General features: G+C 39.3%; 1 protein-coding gene across 6 annotated transcripts in view; it reads right to left on the reverse strand.

The window, feature by feature from the left end:
* Positions 1 to 4,373: 4,373 nt before the first annotated feature.
* Positions 4,374 to 16,486, reverse strand: part of PTPDC1 (protein tyrosine phosphatase domain containing 1) — a 90,622-nt gene continuing 78,509 nt past the window's right edge. For 5 of the 6 annotated variants that reach the window (XM_067744885.1, XM_067744884.1, XM_067744883.1 and 2 more), the window contains 3 exons: positions 14,420 to 14,605; positions 11,637 to 11,747; positions 4,374 to 9,079 (listed from right to left, as the gene is read on the reverse strand). In XM_067744885.1, coding sequence (XP_067600986.1) covers positions 8,963 to 9,079; positions 11,637 to 11,747; positions 14,420 to 14,605 — 414 coding nt within the window. In that variant the 3' untranslated portion in view covers positions 4,374 to 8,962. The remainder of the gene's footprint in view (positions 9,080 to 11,636; positions 11,748 to 14,419; positions 14,606 to 16,486) is intronic. The other variant, XM_067744882.1, reaches the window with a different exon arrangement.

A 16,486-nucleotide genomic window follows, 5' to 3' on the forward strand; every position in this document is an offset into this window, starting at 1 on the left:
TCTAGAAACAATAAATGCTGGAGAGGGTGTGGAGCAAAGGGAACACTGTTGCACTGCTGGTGGGAATGTGAATTGGTACAGCCACTATGGAGAACAGTATGGAGGTTCCTTAGAAAACTACAAATAGGGCCTTCCCTGGTGGCACAGTGGTTGAGAGTCTGCCTGCTGATGCAGGGGACACGGGTTCGTGCCCCGGTCCGGGAAGATCCAACATGCTGCGGAGCTGCTGTGCCCGTGAGCTATGGCTGCTGAGCCTGCATGTCCGGAGTCTGTGCTCTGCGATGGGAGAGGCCACAACATTGAGAGGCCTGCGTACCACAAAAACAACAACAACAACAAAACTACAAATAGAACTACCATATGACCCAGCAATCCCACTACTGGGTATATACCCTGAGAAAACCATAATTGAAAAAGAGTCATGTACCATAATGTTCATGGCAGCTCTATTTACAATAGCCAGGAGATGGAATCAACCTAAGTGTCCATCATCGGATGAATGGATAAAGAAGATGTGGCACATATATACAATGGAATATTACTCAGCCATAAAAAGAAACGAAATTGAGCTATTTGTAATGAGGTGGATGGACCAAGAGTCTGTCATACAGAGTGAAGTAAGTCAGAAAGAGAAAGACAAATACCATATGCTAACACATATATATGGAATTTAAGGGAAAAAAATGTCATGAAGAACCTAGGGGTAAGACAGGAATAAAGACACAGACCTACTAGAGAATGGACTTGAGGATATGGGGAGGGGGAAGGGTAAGCTGTGACAAAGTGAGAGAGTGGCATGGACACATATACACTTCCAAATGTAAAATAGATAGCTAGTGGGAAGCAGCCGCATAGCAGAGGGAGATCAGCTCGGTGCTTTGTGACCACCTAGAGGAGTGGGATAGGGAGGGTGGGAGGGAGGGAGATGCAAGAGGGAAGAGATATGGGAACATATGTATATGTATAACTGATTCACTTTGTTATAAAGCAGAAACTAACACACCATTGTAAAGCAATTATACTCCAATAAAGTTGTAAAAAAGAAAACCAAAAAAACAGAAAAAACTTGACTTACCAGTGATGATATTGACCTTGATTCCCTGGCCAGGACCTGTTTGCCAGTTTTCTCCACTGTAACCTGATACACCTTCCTGCCCCCTTCCATATTATACTTTCTGTAAGCAACTTACTAAGTGCATCTCACATTTTAGTGGGGAAGAGAAGAGTATCTACCTAAATTAATCTGGAATTCTTCATAGGAGATTTGTCTCATCTCCTCCACTTATCTATTGCTCACTTATTTATATAATTATGGCCTCACAGATATTTTATACTTTTTGTATGGCTCATGCATTGTAGAAAAACAAATGGTGGGCTGGATTTGGCCTGAACCCAAGTCTAGGAGACTCCTCAGGAAGGACTCATGTGAATAATATTCTCTGAGTTATTTTATGTTCATACAAATGTGTGGCCTTTATATATAACGGTTGCATTGCTTGGAAACAAAATCCTTTTTTCCATTTCTTCAAAAACACAAAGGGGGGGCTGTTGGAATTGCATTGAATCTTTAAATAGCTTAGAAAATAGCTTGACATTTTAACAAGCTACTCATGTATCATTTATCTTCTGGCATGGTGTTGCTTTTGAAAAGTCTGATGTCAGTCTGATTTTACTTCCCTTTTAAATGACTTGGTCTCTTTGTCTGATTCTCCAAAGAGGTTTTTCTTTTTCCTTTAAAGTCCAATCATTTTACTAGAATATGTGTCATTGTTGGCCAGTCTGGGTCGATTTTCCCATGTATTGATAAATGGAGTGAACTTTTAGTATATACTTTTAAGTCTTCTTTTACTGAACCATTTTTTTGGTATTACAGTTTATAATTTGTTTTTTCCATTATTTTGGCTTTCTTTTTTGGATATTCCTATTATACTTGTGTTGAATTTTCTTTGACTATCTTCTGTATCTATCACTTTTCTCAAATCTTTTTAATCTTTGTAAATTTGTTTTCCTCCTTCCCACCTTTGTCTCTCTTGGATTTATTTGCTCTTGTGCTCCATCTAGTTTAATTTTCAGTTTCTCAAAGCTTTTCTTATTTCTAATTTTCTTGAGTTCATCTGCTTTCCTTTCAGAACTTCTTTTTATCCAATCATGTCATTTCTGAGTTTTTCATATTCTGATTTTTTGTTATTCTATCATAGCTTCTATAATCCTAATTTTTAAAGCTCATTTAAATATTAAGTATTTGCAAGCGTATTTTTCTGGCATCCTTTCTTTATTCATAGAGATGTTATTCTGCACCTAATCCATTAATCTTTTTTATTCTTTTAATAATTTTATATGGGATTGTTGCTCATTCTATGTGAGATGGGGCAGAACTGCTTCCCTACCTTCATGGTTTCAGGGCTTCTTTCTCTGTGGTTTTTGAAAAGTGATGAAAAAAAAAACCAAAACAACTCATACTTTCTGTTCCTCTCCCAACTTTTAAAAAGATCTTCTCTTTCCTTTGTCCTCAATTTCTCCCTCCTTGTCAAATTGAATTCTACTTCCAGCAGCATCTCCTTAGTAGGAGTCACAAAGATATTTATGTTAAGAAGTACAGAACAGGTTTTTGTTCTTCTAAATGAACTATTTTAGAAATTTTTCAATTACTGATATATATAAATATCAATAAATACAATATAACTAAGCAAAACCTCTTTGAGGAACTTAATGATTCTTAGGAGAGCAAAGGGGTCCTGAGATACACCAGTCAGAATTGCTGCAGAGGAGCCAGTGTTTGTTGTGTGCATTTGTGTATGCAGAATCCACTGTCACATGCATGTATGTGTGTATCAGTGACTCTACAGCTTTGCTTTGTCACATAGTGTCTCAGTTGCTGAGAATGGAATGCTGAAGTCCCAACCCTAATTGTGGCTTTGTCTATTTCTCCTTTCAGCTCTATCAGGTTTTGCTTCATGTAACTGGACGCTCTGATGGTTGGTGTGTACGTATTCAGGATTGTGTGTCCCTGGTGGGTTGATCCTTTTATCACTGTGTAATGTTTCTGTAATTTTCTTTGCTCCAAAGTCTACTTTATCAGATACTAATATAACAATTCTGTTTTTAAAAAATAGTGTATGCTATAACCTATCTATAACATTGTATTTTAATGTTTCTGGCAGACAGGATTTATTAATCATTTTTTATCCACTTGGCCAATCTGTCTTTTAATTGGTGCATTTAGACTATCTGAATTTAGGTAATTGTTAGAACTTAAGTCAGTCATTTTATTATTTGTTTGCTTGCTTTGCATTCCTCACTCTTGTTTCTTTTCTTTCCTGTTGCAGTTATTTGAACATTAAAAAAAAGTCCATCCTGATTATAGTTTGTGAGAGTATCACTTTGCATAGTTTTCCTAGTGCTTACTGTAGGTATGACATATGTAACTTGGCACAGTCTACTGGCACGGATATTTTACTACTTTGAATGAAGTGGAGAAATATTACTTCCATTATGCCCCTATACACTCCACTCTCTTGTTTTTAAATATAATTGCCCTAGCTATTTTTTCTATATACACAGACATCAGGGCTCTCCCCTCCTTTCCTCTACCCCCTTCCCTTTCTTTTACCCTCATTTATTGAATCCCTTTTATGTGCCCAGTGTTACACTAGGAGTAGTTCTATGGATGAAAAGAATATCAACAAATCCAGCATCCTATGTTTAAGTCCTGTGAGAGACAGAGATGCATGTGAACACACACGTGAGAGAAGAGGAAACACAAATGTCCCCAAACATGTAATAACACATTGGAACACTATCTCCATCAACTAGATCTGGCAAAAATCAAGCATTCATCACACAGTACTAAGTGTTGACAAGGATGCAGAGCAATGGGAGCTCTCATTCATGGCCGCTGGGAGTGTAAACAGGTACAAACATTTTTAGAAATGCTTTGTTATTGCATAGGAAACTGGACATGTGCATACCTTAAAGCCCATAAATTCCACTCTGAGCTACACAGGCTAGAGAAACTTGCGTGTGTGCACTCATGTGTTTATATTAATGTACAAATATAAACCACCAAGTGTCTATCACAAGTCAAAGGGATAAATGGTGGTATATCCACACAATGAAATACCACTCAGCAGATAACACACAGATCACACATCAACACGCAGAAATATGAGCATGTTGAGCAAAAAAAAGCAAGTCACAGGAAAATGCATACTGCATTCTTCAGTTTACATGAAGTTTTTAACCAAGCAATGTGCTATTTGAAGTAAAACTATAAACACACACAAGGTACACTGTAAGCACTGAGGAGGAGCAGAGATTTTGCTTTCTCCTGTGTCAGTCAGCTCAGGCTGCTGTAACAAAATACTACAGATGGGTGGATTAAACAACAGACATTTATTTTCCCACAATTCTGGAAGCTGGGAGTCCAAGATGAAAGTATCAGCAGCGTGGGTTCCCCAGTGACCTCTCCTTGGCTTGAAGATGGCCATATACTCTGTGTCCTCATATCTTCTCTTTGTGCATGTCTGTGTCCTGATCTTTTCTTCTAAGGACAGCAGTCAGATTGGATTAGGGCCCACACATATGGGCATCCTTTTAACTTAATCACCCCTTAAAAGGCCCTATCTCCAAACACAGTCACATTCTGAGGTACTGGGGATTAGGACTTCAACATATGAATTTTAGGACATAATTCAGCCTATAACACCTCCCCACCTCCTTGGTCGTCAGGTAGTTGAATTTTACACTTAACAAAGAGTTAATTAGAACATATTCTGTTTGAAGGGATCAGAGCTGAGTTTTGAAGGACATCCAGAATTAACTGAATAACAAGTGTTGAGAATTAGTCTTCCAGCATTGTATAGAAAGAGTGCAAGTGTGGACTGAAGGGGGTAGCGAGGTGGCATACAATGCAGAACTCAGGGTGCTGATGGAAGGAGAAGATAGCACGGACAAGTGACGTGGCAGATATAGACTTGGCTCCTGATGGCGGGATGAATGATGGAATGATTCCTGGGTGTCCCCAGCATCAGCAGAGTGCAAGCACAGAGTAGCACAAATCAACTGCTGAAAGAATAGGAGTTTCGTATTAGTCTCTTCCAATTGTATTGGAACTCTAATGTGAGCATACAAGATATTCTTAGAAAATAATTGATCATCTAAACTTTGCTAAAATAATTCAGAAAATGTCACCTACCAGTCCCAGGCACACTAAATTTAGTATTTGGTTGAACCATATGAAATGGCCCATATTTGATAATTCTTGACTTGCAGAAATGGCCATTCAATATGGTTCAACCTGATTCAACGTCTGAGTAGTCTTGTTTTATTTTTAAGAGGAGAAAAAAAATGATAAAGCAATTCACTAAATCAAAACCAAGGAATATCTGAAGACTGTAATCAAATGGTCATGTAAGTAGGAAAGTATTCTAAAAACATAACTTCTCTCCCAAAGAGGCAATTTTAAAACATGTTTTCATTTGCCTCCCAGAGGCAATCTTAAAACTTTTCATTCTTAAAACATCTTTTCATCAAAAAAGCCAGGAGGCAAGAGCGTAACAGCCTTCTATTGTGATATAAATTGCAGTGGATGTATGAAACTTATTTTGAGTGCAAAAGGTTTTATGATATTAAAGTCTTATTGGGACATTATTTTTAGTGACTGGATATTTTAATTGATGGCTTAGAACGAAGATTTGCCACAGCTCCACTATTGAATGGCTCCATTGTGATTACTTATAAATCAGTTTTATTGTCAGCGTTGGGCTAATCAGAGATCAGCTCATGCTTAAAAGCATAATTAAAAAATAATGCACCACTGTGTAACAGGATTTGTTGAATTTTTCTCCTGCCATTTTATCTGTAAATAATTTTCAACACCTAACAATGAAAAGGGCTCCTTTGGTAAGGTGCTAATCTTGGGCCACATTCATAAAAATAAAAAGCACCAAAGGGAATGTGGTTCTTGGTTCACTTGCACTGAAAATATATCAATGCTTATTAATTTTGAACAACAAAGATCCTATGAGTAAGCTATCACTTTTAAACAATCACCCAAATTATTTGGGGGCCTTCAGATATCAAGAACTTGGGGCATGCACTGTTTACAACATAGCATCTCTGGAAATTTTTTTAGACTTCTAGAGAACAGCCAGAAATAGCACTCAAGCATATGAGTAAGTGTCCTCCACTTAAGAGAAAATAGAGATACTTTCTCTCTATTGAAGTATGATATATGGCTATTTTCATGGAATCCAGAGTGATGAAAGCACATACTCTTTCTCAGTTGGAAATGGGAAGCTGGCTGAAGCTATGAGAAAGTAGATCAGCGTAGCATTTCTGAGTTATGCAAATAGATGAAGCAATCTCTAAAACAGCAGCACTTCATCTCAAAGAGCATCAGCAAATCTCTGAAATAGGAAAAAACTAAAAAGTGTGATATGCTAGAGATTTTATATATATATATATATACACATATATATATATATATATATATACACGTGTGTGTGTGCATATATATATAAAACAGTAACAGAGTGAGCTCACTCTTTTTCAGAGGACAAAAAATGTGGGATATTTTTGCTGCAGTTATGGATAATGCGATGTTCTATAATGCCATCGTGGAGTCAAGTGCTGAAAGGGCCTCAAGAGGGAGGCGAGCATGGTTCAAAGTCAGTCAGAGGGGAATTCTTTCATCAGCCAAGTGTGAAAAATACTTCTCTCTTGGTCTTGTAAGAGAAGTAAGCAAGACAAGCATGTGCTCAGCCATGGTAGTTAAGTTCTGAATGTGTGCGCTTTTGGCCCTTTCCACTCTGCTGACCTAAATTTTGCAGCCCTGTAACTTCTTCCAGTAGGTAGATTTCTATCCTCCGGGCTACAAAGAACTCCCCACCATTTCAAAGACAGGAAGGCAGGAATCTTGCTGACCTTGAGATTTTCCTCACACATTCCTCTTAGAACCCTCGTATCTGCCGCCCTCCACCCCTTTGTCATTCTGAACCGACAGGGTGGGGACTGACTAGAGCCTGGCTAGCTGACTATTCAGCCTGCAGCTCAGGCTGCCCGTCAGGATACTCTAATCACAAAGCCACATCTTTATCATTGGGACCTCAGAAGCACCAAGCTAAAGAACTACAAGACGAAGGTTATGGGGTTTTTTTTTCCCCACTTTTATTCAAATTAATACAAAAACTGTATACAGTCTAATTAATTTCTCCCACCATCTCTCTTTTTCAGGCTGGTGCACTTAGATTTTAGACATGCACTGCTGTGGTCACATCATGGCTGTGCAGGATCTATCCTCTAATTTGAAACGACCATTTCAGACACACAAGCCAAAAGCCACTTGTCAAATAAGCCATGGGTGGTGCCTGCCCACGTGAGACTGACTGAGATGAGGATAAACACCTTTTTAGGTAAAAAACATGTTTTTATAATGTACCTTTGGATAAACGTAACTGTTTTCTCCCCTTCTTTCCCAGATTAGGCACTTGAAAATAAGAAATTTCAGGAATGGGCAATCCAGTTCATTAAAATTCACTGGATTTGATTTCCTAAAAAATTCAAACAGCGTGGCATTTGGCATTTGCCACTAGAGTTAGTAAGACCGATAATGACTAAAATATTTTTGATGTGCTAGAGCTTGATTCAGAAATGCACAAGTTGGAGAAATTTCATTTGTTGTAAATTAGTCTTATTTCCCCTGAAATTCTGTCTTTAAGATTAAGTAGTAGCTTTAGTTAGAAACTGGTTTAATATCACTTTTATTGGGAAGAACTACTATCTGTTCTGTGGCTTGGCCTCTCGTGCCCCACATATTCATTTAAATAATATTTAATGGCTTCAATTGCTGATAGTTTTGTTTATAAGGAACTAAAATATTTTGAGCAATTACTTCCTCTTATCCAAATGAATGCAACCTACGTTGAGTCAAATTCAGTTTAAAAGTCTTAATTCTCATAGAAGTAAAGCAGCCAAAGATAGGGCCCTGAGGCATCTGGGTTTATGGAACGATAGACTCAGGAGGTGTGGGCTGGTGCTCGAGCTATCACAACATCGGCATGAACAGAACTGCCTCTGGGGAGAGGCTATGGCTGGGGTGCCCGCCCCTGTAAGACAGTTCTTTCTGCTGGAGTCCTGCAGCTTCCCATACTGCCTGTCACTGATCTCACTTTCTCTGTAAAGATGCTGCTCAGCTTAGCAACAGCCCAGGGAAGTGGGAATAAGGTTTGATGTGTTGAGAACTGCTCCTTCCGCCTGTGACAGCAGAGGTCAGTGAGGTTGTCTGGAAGCCTGACCAAGAGCAAGTCTATTTCCTACAGTAATAAGTCCCAAACACTGCACTGTCAATCCTTTAACGTAAAACTAAATCACTCTGAAAAATAATACATTTGAGATCCTTTGCCACACTTATAAAAAGAAAAAACAGATTCAAACAAATATTAAAAAATCCTTTAAAAATGCTGAGTCAATTGCCTTCTTATTAACAAATATAAAACCGTTTAAGACACTTGGTGACTTCCTTAGGTCGTGTATTGGGGAATAGACACACAGTGAAGTTTTACTACTAAAATTATCTATTTGGTAAAAACTCTAGGAAGAGTTCCATCAATAAGATAATTGTTTTGGAAAGAAGAGTTAAAACTTTTTCCAAAATGTCAAAAAGAATAAGGATGTAAACACCACATTCTTAAAATATTAATACAACAATATTAATCCAGTTAAATAAATAAAAGAAGTGGCACCAACTTTATGGCAATTTTTCAACACAAAAATGTAACTCAAAGATATTTTAAAATAAATAATTGCTCCAAACAGGAACAAGCATTCTTAGCACAAACCAAGAGCATCTGAAATAAAGTGCTATGAGACGAAGCAGTTCCACATTTCAGCTTGTTCAGCTATGAGCAGAAATGCCATCTAGATCTTCAGGTCTGAAATATTCACGAGGGGAAAGTCAGCTTCACTAAATAGCAGGCTTAGGGCCGTCTTTTGCCATTTTTCTTTTTTCTTCCAGTGTGTGCTTAAATATTTTCTTCAGGGTGTTGTAAACTATTGGTCCATTTTCAGAATCAAAATTAACCTGGTAACAAAGAAAATTTATATTCAGGATACTATAACAAGGATTTTAACCAGTCTTTATTTTGGGAGAAAAGGGGGTGGAGAAAAAAACAAAGACTTATAAACCAAATTATATACAAATTAAAATGCACACACAATGCATTTCACACACTAGTTTTAATTAAAATACTATATTAGAACTGCCAATCATGTCAATACCAAATTTATGAATGAAAACTAAAAAAATTAAATCTAGTGCCTGGATATGTACAGTACTCATGAAGCAAGTCAACAGTGAGTGTGATGGGGGTTTTGAATGCAGAGACTAATCATGGATGGTATAAGGGAAAGGTCTCCTTATTAAAACAATGCACACCAGCTTAACTGTTGGACTGAGGTGACCTGAGTGGGAAGCCTAGCTTTCCACCTGTCAGCAATTATAGCCTCAGGTCATACCTAATCTTTCTGTAAAATGAAGACCACAAGATCCATCTCCTTAGGATTTCTCTGAGTACTAAATATGAGGCTCTAACACAAGCTTGGCACATGGAAATACCTCCATAAAGTTAATTTCCTTTCCCATTGGTGGGAAGGCACCACATATACATATTTGGATTGTTTACCCAAGTTCACCGTATTGCAGGGTTAGGAGTAATGTTAGGACAGAGAACCAGAGCAGTCACCACACCTCCACCCCACTCCCATCGCCAAAGCAATGTGTGACTCCTTAGGAAAGGATGAGGATCACTTGGCCAGTGATCCCCACAGAGAGTGAAGGCTGTTCCTTATGAAGGGCTGGGAAGAGTCTGAGATTTCACCCTGATAACACACCTTATAGATGCTAGCAGAAGACATGAGATTGCTGGGTCAGAGACAAACAACTTTATGACTGAAGGCAGCACATGCTCCATAATCACATGGGTTCCCTTGCCCTCCAACCCCCCTGGGGATGATGCAGAGGGGCACAGGTGGAGTCTGCATCACAGCTGAGGAACTCCATGCTTAGGCAATCCCCCATGTTTGATGAGGGAGCTGTGGCAAGACTACTAAGCTTTGGCCTGAAGGAAACATGATCTTTGTTACATAGGAAGCAGATGCTACACAGATTTCCTTGAAGAGCTAGCCTGGAATAGAAGCTATCAGGGCCTTTGCTCCTAAGATTGTGCACAAGGGGAGAGACCCAAGAACGGTATTCTAATATTTTTACAGACAGATTTGGAACAACTGGTATATTTAACTTTTCATTAGTATCCCCCTAAAAGGTCAACAGAAGTTGTAAAGAATTCCTACCACTTTCAGAGAGATCAGTATTCAGGATTTTTTTCCAGTTAAATTCAGAAATTTAACTTTATCTTAATCATTATTTTGTCTGTCCTATCTGCAAAAACTTAGTAACAACAGTTTGAACTGTATACTTTGTTAAACACCAAATCACAACCATCCCCACACAGCAGTGGCCTCTGGGTCTATGAAAACATAAACAGAGACGTAAAGGATCACATGACTTTGGTTTTGAGGCGCTGACTCTGGAAACAGTCATGAAGAGACTGAGAGGATGCAAAGTGGTTACTGCTGTAAAGCATCAGATGAGGAACAAAGAAACCTGCCAGAAGGACATCACTTTTGAAAGAGTGGATGGGGAAAGAGATTGGTGAATGAGTACAAATAATAAGTGCTATTATCATTAATGTTTGCCACAGATGCTGTCATCGAAAAACTGGGTTCTTTGTTTAATGACATTTTTGTATCACATATGAGAGATACCAAACAAATTGGTTTAAGAGGTATGGGGAACATTTTCTTTCTTTCAATATTCATTTGGCTGCACCAGGTCTTAGTTGTGGCATGCGGGGTCTTTTGTTGTGGCAAGCGGGCTTCTCTCTAGTTGTGGTGAACAGGCTCCAGAGTGTGAGGGGTCAGTAGTTGCGGCGCGTGGGCTTAGTTGCCCCCGTGGCATGTGGGATCTTAGTTCCCCGACCAGGGATCGAACCTGCGTCCCCTGCATTGGAAGGTAGATTCTTAACCACTGGACCACCAGGGAAGTCCCAAGGGAACCTTTTCTCTTGGTATGAAATCTGGCGTGTTTTTTCAGCCAGGAAAGACTGCTGCAGGCCAAAAGGATGTGCATGGAAAGGAAACATTATTTTACTTTTTGCTTAGGATTTGCCAACCAGACACGGTACCGAACTGCTAACGTTGGATGTTAAATTCTCAGCAGACAGTTTCTTGTTCAGACCCAAGGTAGAACTGGCTCAACAAGAAAAGATTCTCTGAGTTCTACTAGGAACATGATTTAAAAATATTTTCTCAACACTCAATTGTTTCTCTCTACACAAAACTTCTTTGTTCCAAAGTTTTCCTTCAAAAAACCCACAGTTCAGCCTTTTATATCATTGTTAGGAAACTGATATTTTTTAGCCAAAAGTTTGCAACTATTTTCGAGAAATGTCAAACACATTTCCATTAAAGGGAAACATGGCCAAAAGGTTTATTTTAGAGAAGGCTGGTGACCCTCGGATTCTGATTTACAAAGATGATACTGAGTGTGGTCTGTAGGGGGAAAGAGAAGTGCCACCCACCTTAGTGAAGGCTTTAATGGCACGTGCAAGAACGGCTTCCTCCACGTGGGCAGGAATCATCTGCAGGCTCACTATGCAATGCAACACGCAAAGAATAGTCTGTTGCTGCCCCTGTTTTTGCAGAAATCAAAATCAAACAAGTTAGGGGTAGGATGGGGAGGGTGGGAGGGAGACGCAAGAGGGAGGGGATATATGTATGCATATAGCTGATTCACTTTGTTATATAGCAGAAACTAACACAACATTGTAAAGCAATTATACTCCAATAAAGATGTTAGAAAAAAAATGCGTCAAGAAATAAACTTAAAACAACTGCTAAGCCAAGAACTGGTTTGTGACCAAGTAATCATTACCTCAAATACTAAACTATCTACCAAGGGCTCTACCAGTGTTTAGGGTTATGTGTTAACTTGAAAAGCTTTCAGTAGATAATATCAAAGCTAGTTAGTTATTACACAAAGTAGAATTGAATCTGAAGATAAGTGCAATTTAAAATCAAATGCCTTCCATTCAGTGAACTGAGGACGATCCATTCTTGTTGTTTCTAGACATAATTGTTTCAGTATGGCTAGTAGATGCTGACACGTCACAGCAATACGTGGACTAGATGGCTGGGTACTCAGTGCTCAGTACCTTCATCATGTCTTGCCAGTGGCAGACAATACTGAGTGGGGAGGGGCAGAAGAAGAAAGACAGCCACAGCCGTCCAGGAGCATGCCATAAGGGGGAAGGTCCCTGAAGAATGTGTCCCCAACTTGACTCCTGCGGGTTGCTTACTTTGGAGAAACAAAGGAGAAACTCCATCACTGGAGCAATTCGCATTCAATACACGTTGCCCCCTGAGAGCCACTAATTTCACTTCTGGAAATCTACTCTAAGGACATGATCTGAAATGCAGAAAAACCTGCAAGCACAAATTATCATTACAGTGATGCCTATAAAAGTAAAAAACTCTAAATAAGGTAAATGCCCTGCATGTGAGGGTTGGAGTGAATGATGAGGAAACAGCACAATGTGACAGAAAGTACATGACCTTTGTGCCGGAGTTTGTATCCTGCTCTGACACATGCTGCACACTGTGGGCAGACTGCTTCACATTCCCTTTTATGAAAAGTGGGGCCTCTACCTCTCTGAGTTATGGAGATGAACAAAGGTGAAAATATAAATTATGACCTAGCGAGGGCCTGGCCCATTGCCACCCAATGAAAGTTAACTGCCTTCCTTATCCACCCTCCTGTTTCATCTCTAAAATTTAAATGCTCAGAAAATAGCCTAAGAAAGGGACTGCAGATACAGGAAAAACCTTATCTTTAAAGACATGCATCACACAACTGTGAGCAAGTGCCTGTCTGTATCTCTGTGTGTCTATATGAAGTAGTAATAGTAGTAGTAGAATATTTGGAAGGAATGAGGTGTTTACACCACAGCGTAGTAGGTTACTCAAGGCTGATTATAACATTGTTTCCTAAAACAAAACAAAGCCGATTTATAAATGAAAATTTAATATCTCTTCAGGGTTAAAAATATTAAATTGTATAAAAGAATCTACAATGAAAAGTCTCTCTTGCTTCTTAGATCCACTGTCTCCTACTACTATTCTCTAAAGCAGGGGTCCCCAACCCCCGGGCCACGGACTGGTAACAGTCCATGGCCTGTTAGGAACCAGGCCGTACGGCAGGAGGTGAGCAGCGGACGAGTGAGCAAAGCTTCATCTGTATTTACAGCTGCTCACCATCACTCGCATTACTGCCTGAGCTCTGCCTCCTGTCAGCATTATGGTGAGTTGTATAATTATTTCATTATATATTACAATATAAAAATAATAGAAATAAAGTGCACAATAAATGTAACGTGCTTGCATTATCCTGAAACCATCCTCCCCCCAACCCACTCCATGGAAAAACTGTCTTCCATGAAACTTCTCCCTAGTGCCAATAAGGTTGGGGACTGCTGTTTTAAAGGCAACCACCATTATCAGTTTCTTATTTTTCCCTCTATATTTTATACATACACAAATTATATACATAAATGTATATATGTGACACACACCCTTTTTAAAGAAATACAAATGAATGCATATTCCAACCTACCTCAGTTATTCACATTATATGTTCAGAGTAAATAAGTAGAAACAAATACTTGAAAATGAAAAAGTGGTTAGTTATAACATATCCCCATGTTCGAGCATTATCTACCCATTAAAGTTAACATTAATGAAAAACTTAAACATGGAAAAATACCTATGTTACAATTTTGAGCAAAAATGAAGTATAAAGTTGTATGTGAAATAATTTTTACCAAGTTAACATATGCATCAGTAAGATTGAAAGAAAAGACTTGAAAAAGTTTAAAGTAGTTCTCCTGGGGTTATGGGTATTTTCCCTTTTTATTTTTTGTATCTTCTAAATGTTTATACTGGGGATGCATTTCTTCTCTTACCTTGGAAAAATTTAAATTAGACCCCGATAAGGGATTCTGTGTGAATTCTTTTTTTTTTTTTTTGTGGTACGCGGGCCCCTCACTGTTGTGGCCTCTCCCATTGCGGAGCACAGGCTCCGGACGCGCAGGCTCAGCGGCCATGGCTCATGGGCCCAGCCGCTCCGCGGCATGTGGGATCTTCCCGGACCAGGGCACGAACCCGTGTCCCCTGCATCGGCAGGCGGACTCTCAACCACTGCGCCACCAGGGAAGCCCTTCTCTTTTTTATAATGTTTTTTTTCAGTCTGTAAAACTTGTATTGAGGGCCTTAGTTAACTTCATCAACTGTTCAACAGCTACTTTACCTTCTCTAATAAAAACAGTGCTTCTGCGGCATCCGCAGATCTGTCAACCAACATGTCCACGTCCTCTTTGGTTATCACAGGCTCCTTCAGCTGCTCCACCCAAGACCACATCAAACTGCACAGGATGAAAGGATCCCTTTCGCCACATATTCTTTCCCAAGCTCCATCTCGGGAATTTAGTTCTTTCTAAAAAGGAAGGAAGAAAGAAAGAGAAAAAGAAAGGAGAGAGGAGAGGAGAGGACAGACAGGAAAGGAGGGAGAGGAAGAGAAAGAGAGAGACAAAGTGAGGGAGAGAAGAGGAGAGGGAGGCAGGCACGGTTTGACATCTGATGATCCTTAGGCTGTCCAGGAGAGTAAACTCTTAGGCTCTGGGGTGTGGAATGGGACCCCTCCCAGTGACCCCACTTCCAGCCAGTACCTTGGGCTAAGACATGCAATTTCTCTAAGCCTCAGTTTCCCTTTGTAAAGTTCATCTCCACCCCACAGGTAGACTGACTAACTGAGAAGGCTGTTAAAGCTCTTGGTACAAAGAAAGGCTTAGCTAACCTGAGTTCTCCACTTTGTTTAGAGACCACAGAAACAGTTCAAGAAGAGGGAACCTTCCTTTTCAGGCTCCTTGGAACAAAACAAATATTTACTGCAAGGAAGTAGAATGGTAGATGAAAAAGTGTAAAAGTGCCAAAAAGTCAGTAAATGTGGTATATGTATTTCTTTCAAATTCCTTTTTAGAATCCTATGTAGAATTTAACAAACAAGCCCTGTATTCTGAAATTTGATAGGGTAAAATAACTAGGAAGTCTTGCCAATACTCCAAATGTCTGGAGATAATTTAAGATTTTAAAACTTTACCTCACAGAGATCAGGGGAAAAGTGAGATAAGAATTTTAATTTCTGACAGGGTTCAGATTTGTTTTTAATAAATAAAATATGTGTTTGCAATAGTAATAAGCAGAATAACTGCCACCATCCATTCATTCACCCATCCAATATTCATAGAATACTTATAGTATGATAAGAACGATGATACAAGACTTATCTCTGATTCTTACAGCAACCCAGCAAGGAGGTCTCCTTTACAGATAAATGTACTGGGGGGCTCAGGAAAGATGAAGTAACTTGCCCAGGAGCCCAAAGTGTGAGAGCGCATTCCCAACCCAGATCTGCTCTATCCCAGTCTGTGATGTTTTTCTCATGCTACCAGGGTCCTCCAGCAACTGGGTTTCTCTTTAATATGTCATAAATAAGCCAAAACTTTTAGTTGTGGATAGTCCTTCATATCCCATAGATCATGTACATAGCAGAGTAGCTTTTACTCAATTTTTATGTTGGGCAGAAACAACATGACTCAAAGACCCTCTTAGTAGAACAACCATTACATCATTGTTGTTTTCTGAAACCTTCCCGCTGGGTTAGGAAAAACATCAGGGATGATGGAAAGTATTAAACACATGAACTGTATCCTGGCCCTGCTGCCTTTGGACCACATCGCCTCAAGCACATCACTTGACCTCTGTGACCCTTAGTTTCCTGAACTGTGATACTTAATTCATAAGGACTGAAAGATTAACAAAGAATCTGTAAAAAACATCATCTGTCTCACAGGATTTCTGTGAAAATCACATGAAATAATAGATGTGAAAGGGCCTAATAAGGGCACAGGCAGCATTATCCTACTCAAATCATGTTCATTTTACTTTTTCCAGAATTCAACTGATTTGTTTTATTACTGAAAGACCCACAATAAAATCTAGAAAGGAAAAAAAAGGCAAACCTATCCAAATGATAGGGTAGTATCTACCTCTAGGAAATGCTTTCGTTTATATTATGTGTTCAAACAGTCTGGCCCATGTGGGGCTGACCCACGAGGGGGTGGTGAGCTCTCAAGCCTGAACTCGGAGGTCCTGCCACTAGCTACTGTGGCTCACAGCAACACAGAGGAGACCTGCCCACTGAGTGGAAGGCTTGTTCAGTTTGGAGTAGGAAATAAAGAAAATACTTCATGTTGGAAGAAAGCAATACATTTAACTGTTCATTAAACAAAACACTACAATTCTGATGGAGAAATCG

The sequence above is a fragment of the Pseudorca crassidens genome, chromosome 7 (assembly GCF_039906515.1).
Source record: "Pseudorca crassidens isolate mPseCra1 chromosome 7, mPseCra1.hap1, whole genome shotgun sequence".
Lineage (NCBI taxonomy): Eukaryota > Metazoa > Chordata > Mammalia > Artiodactyla > Delphinidae > Pseudorca > Pseudorca crassidens.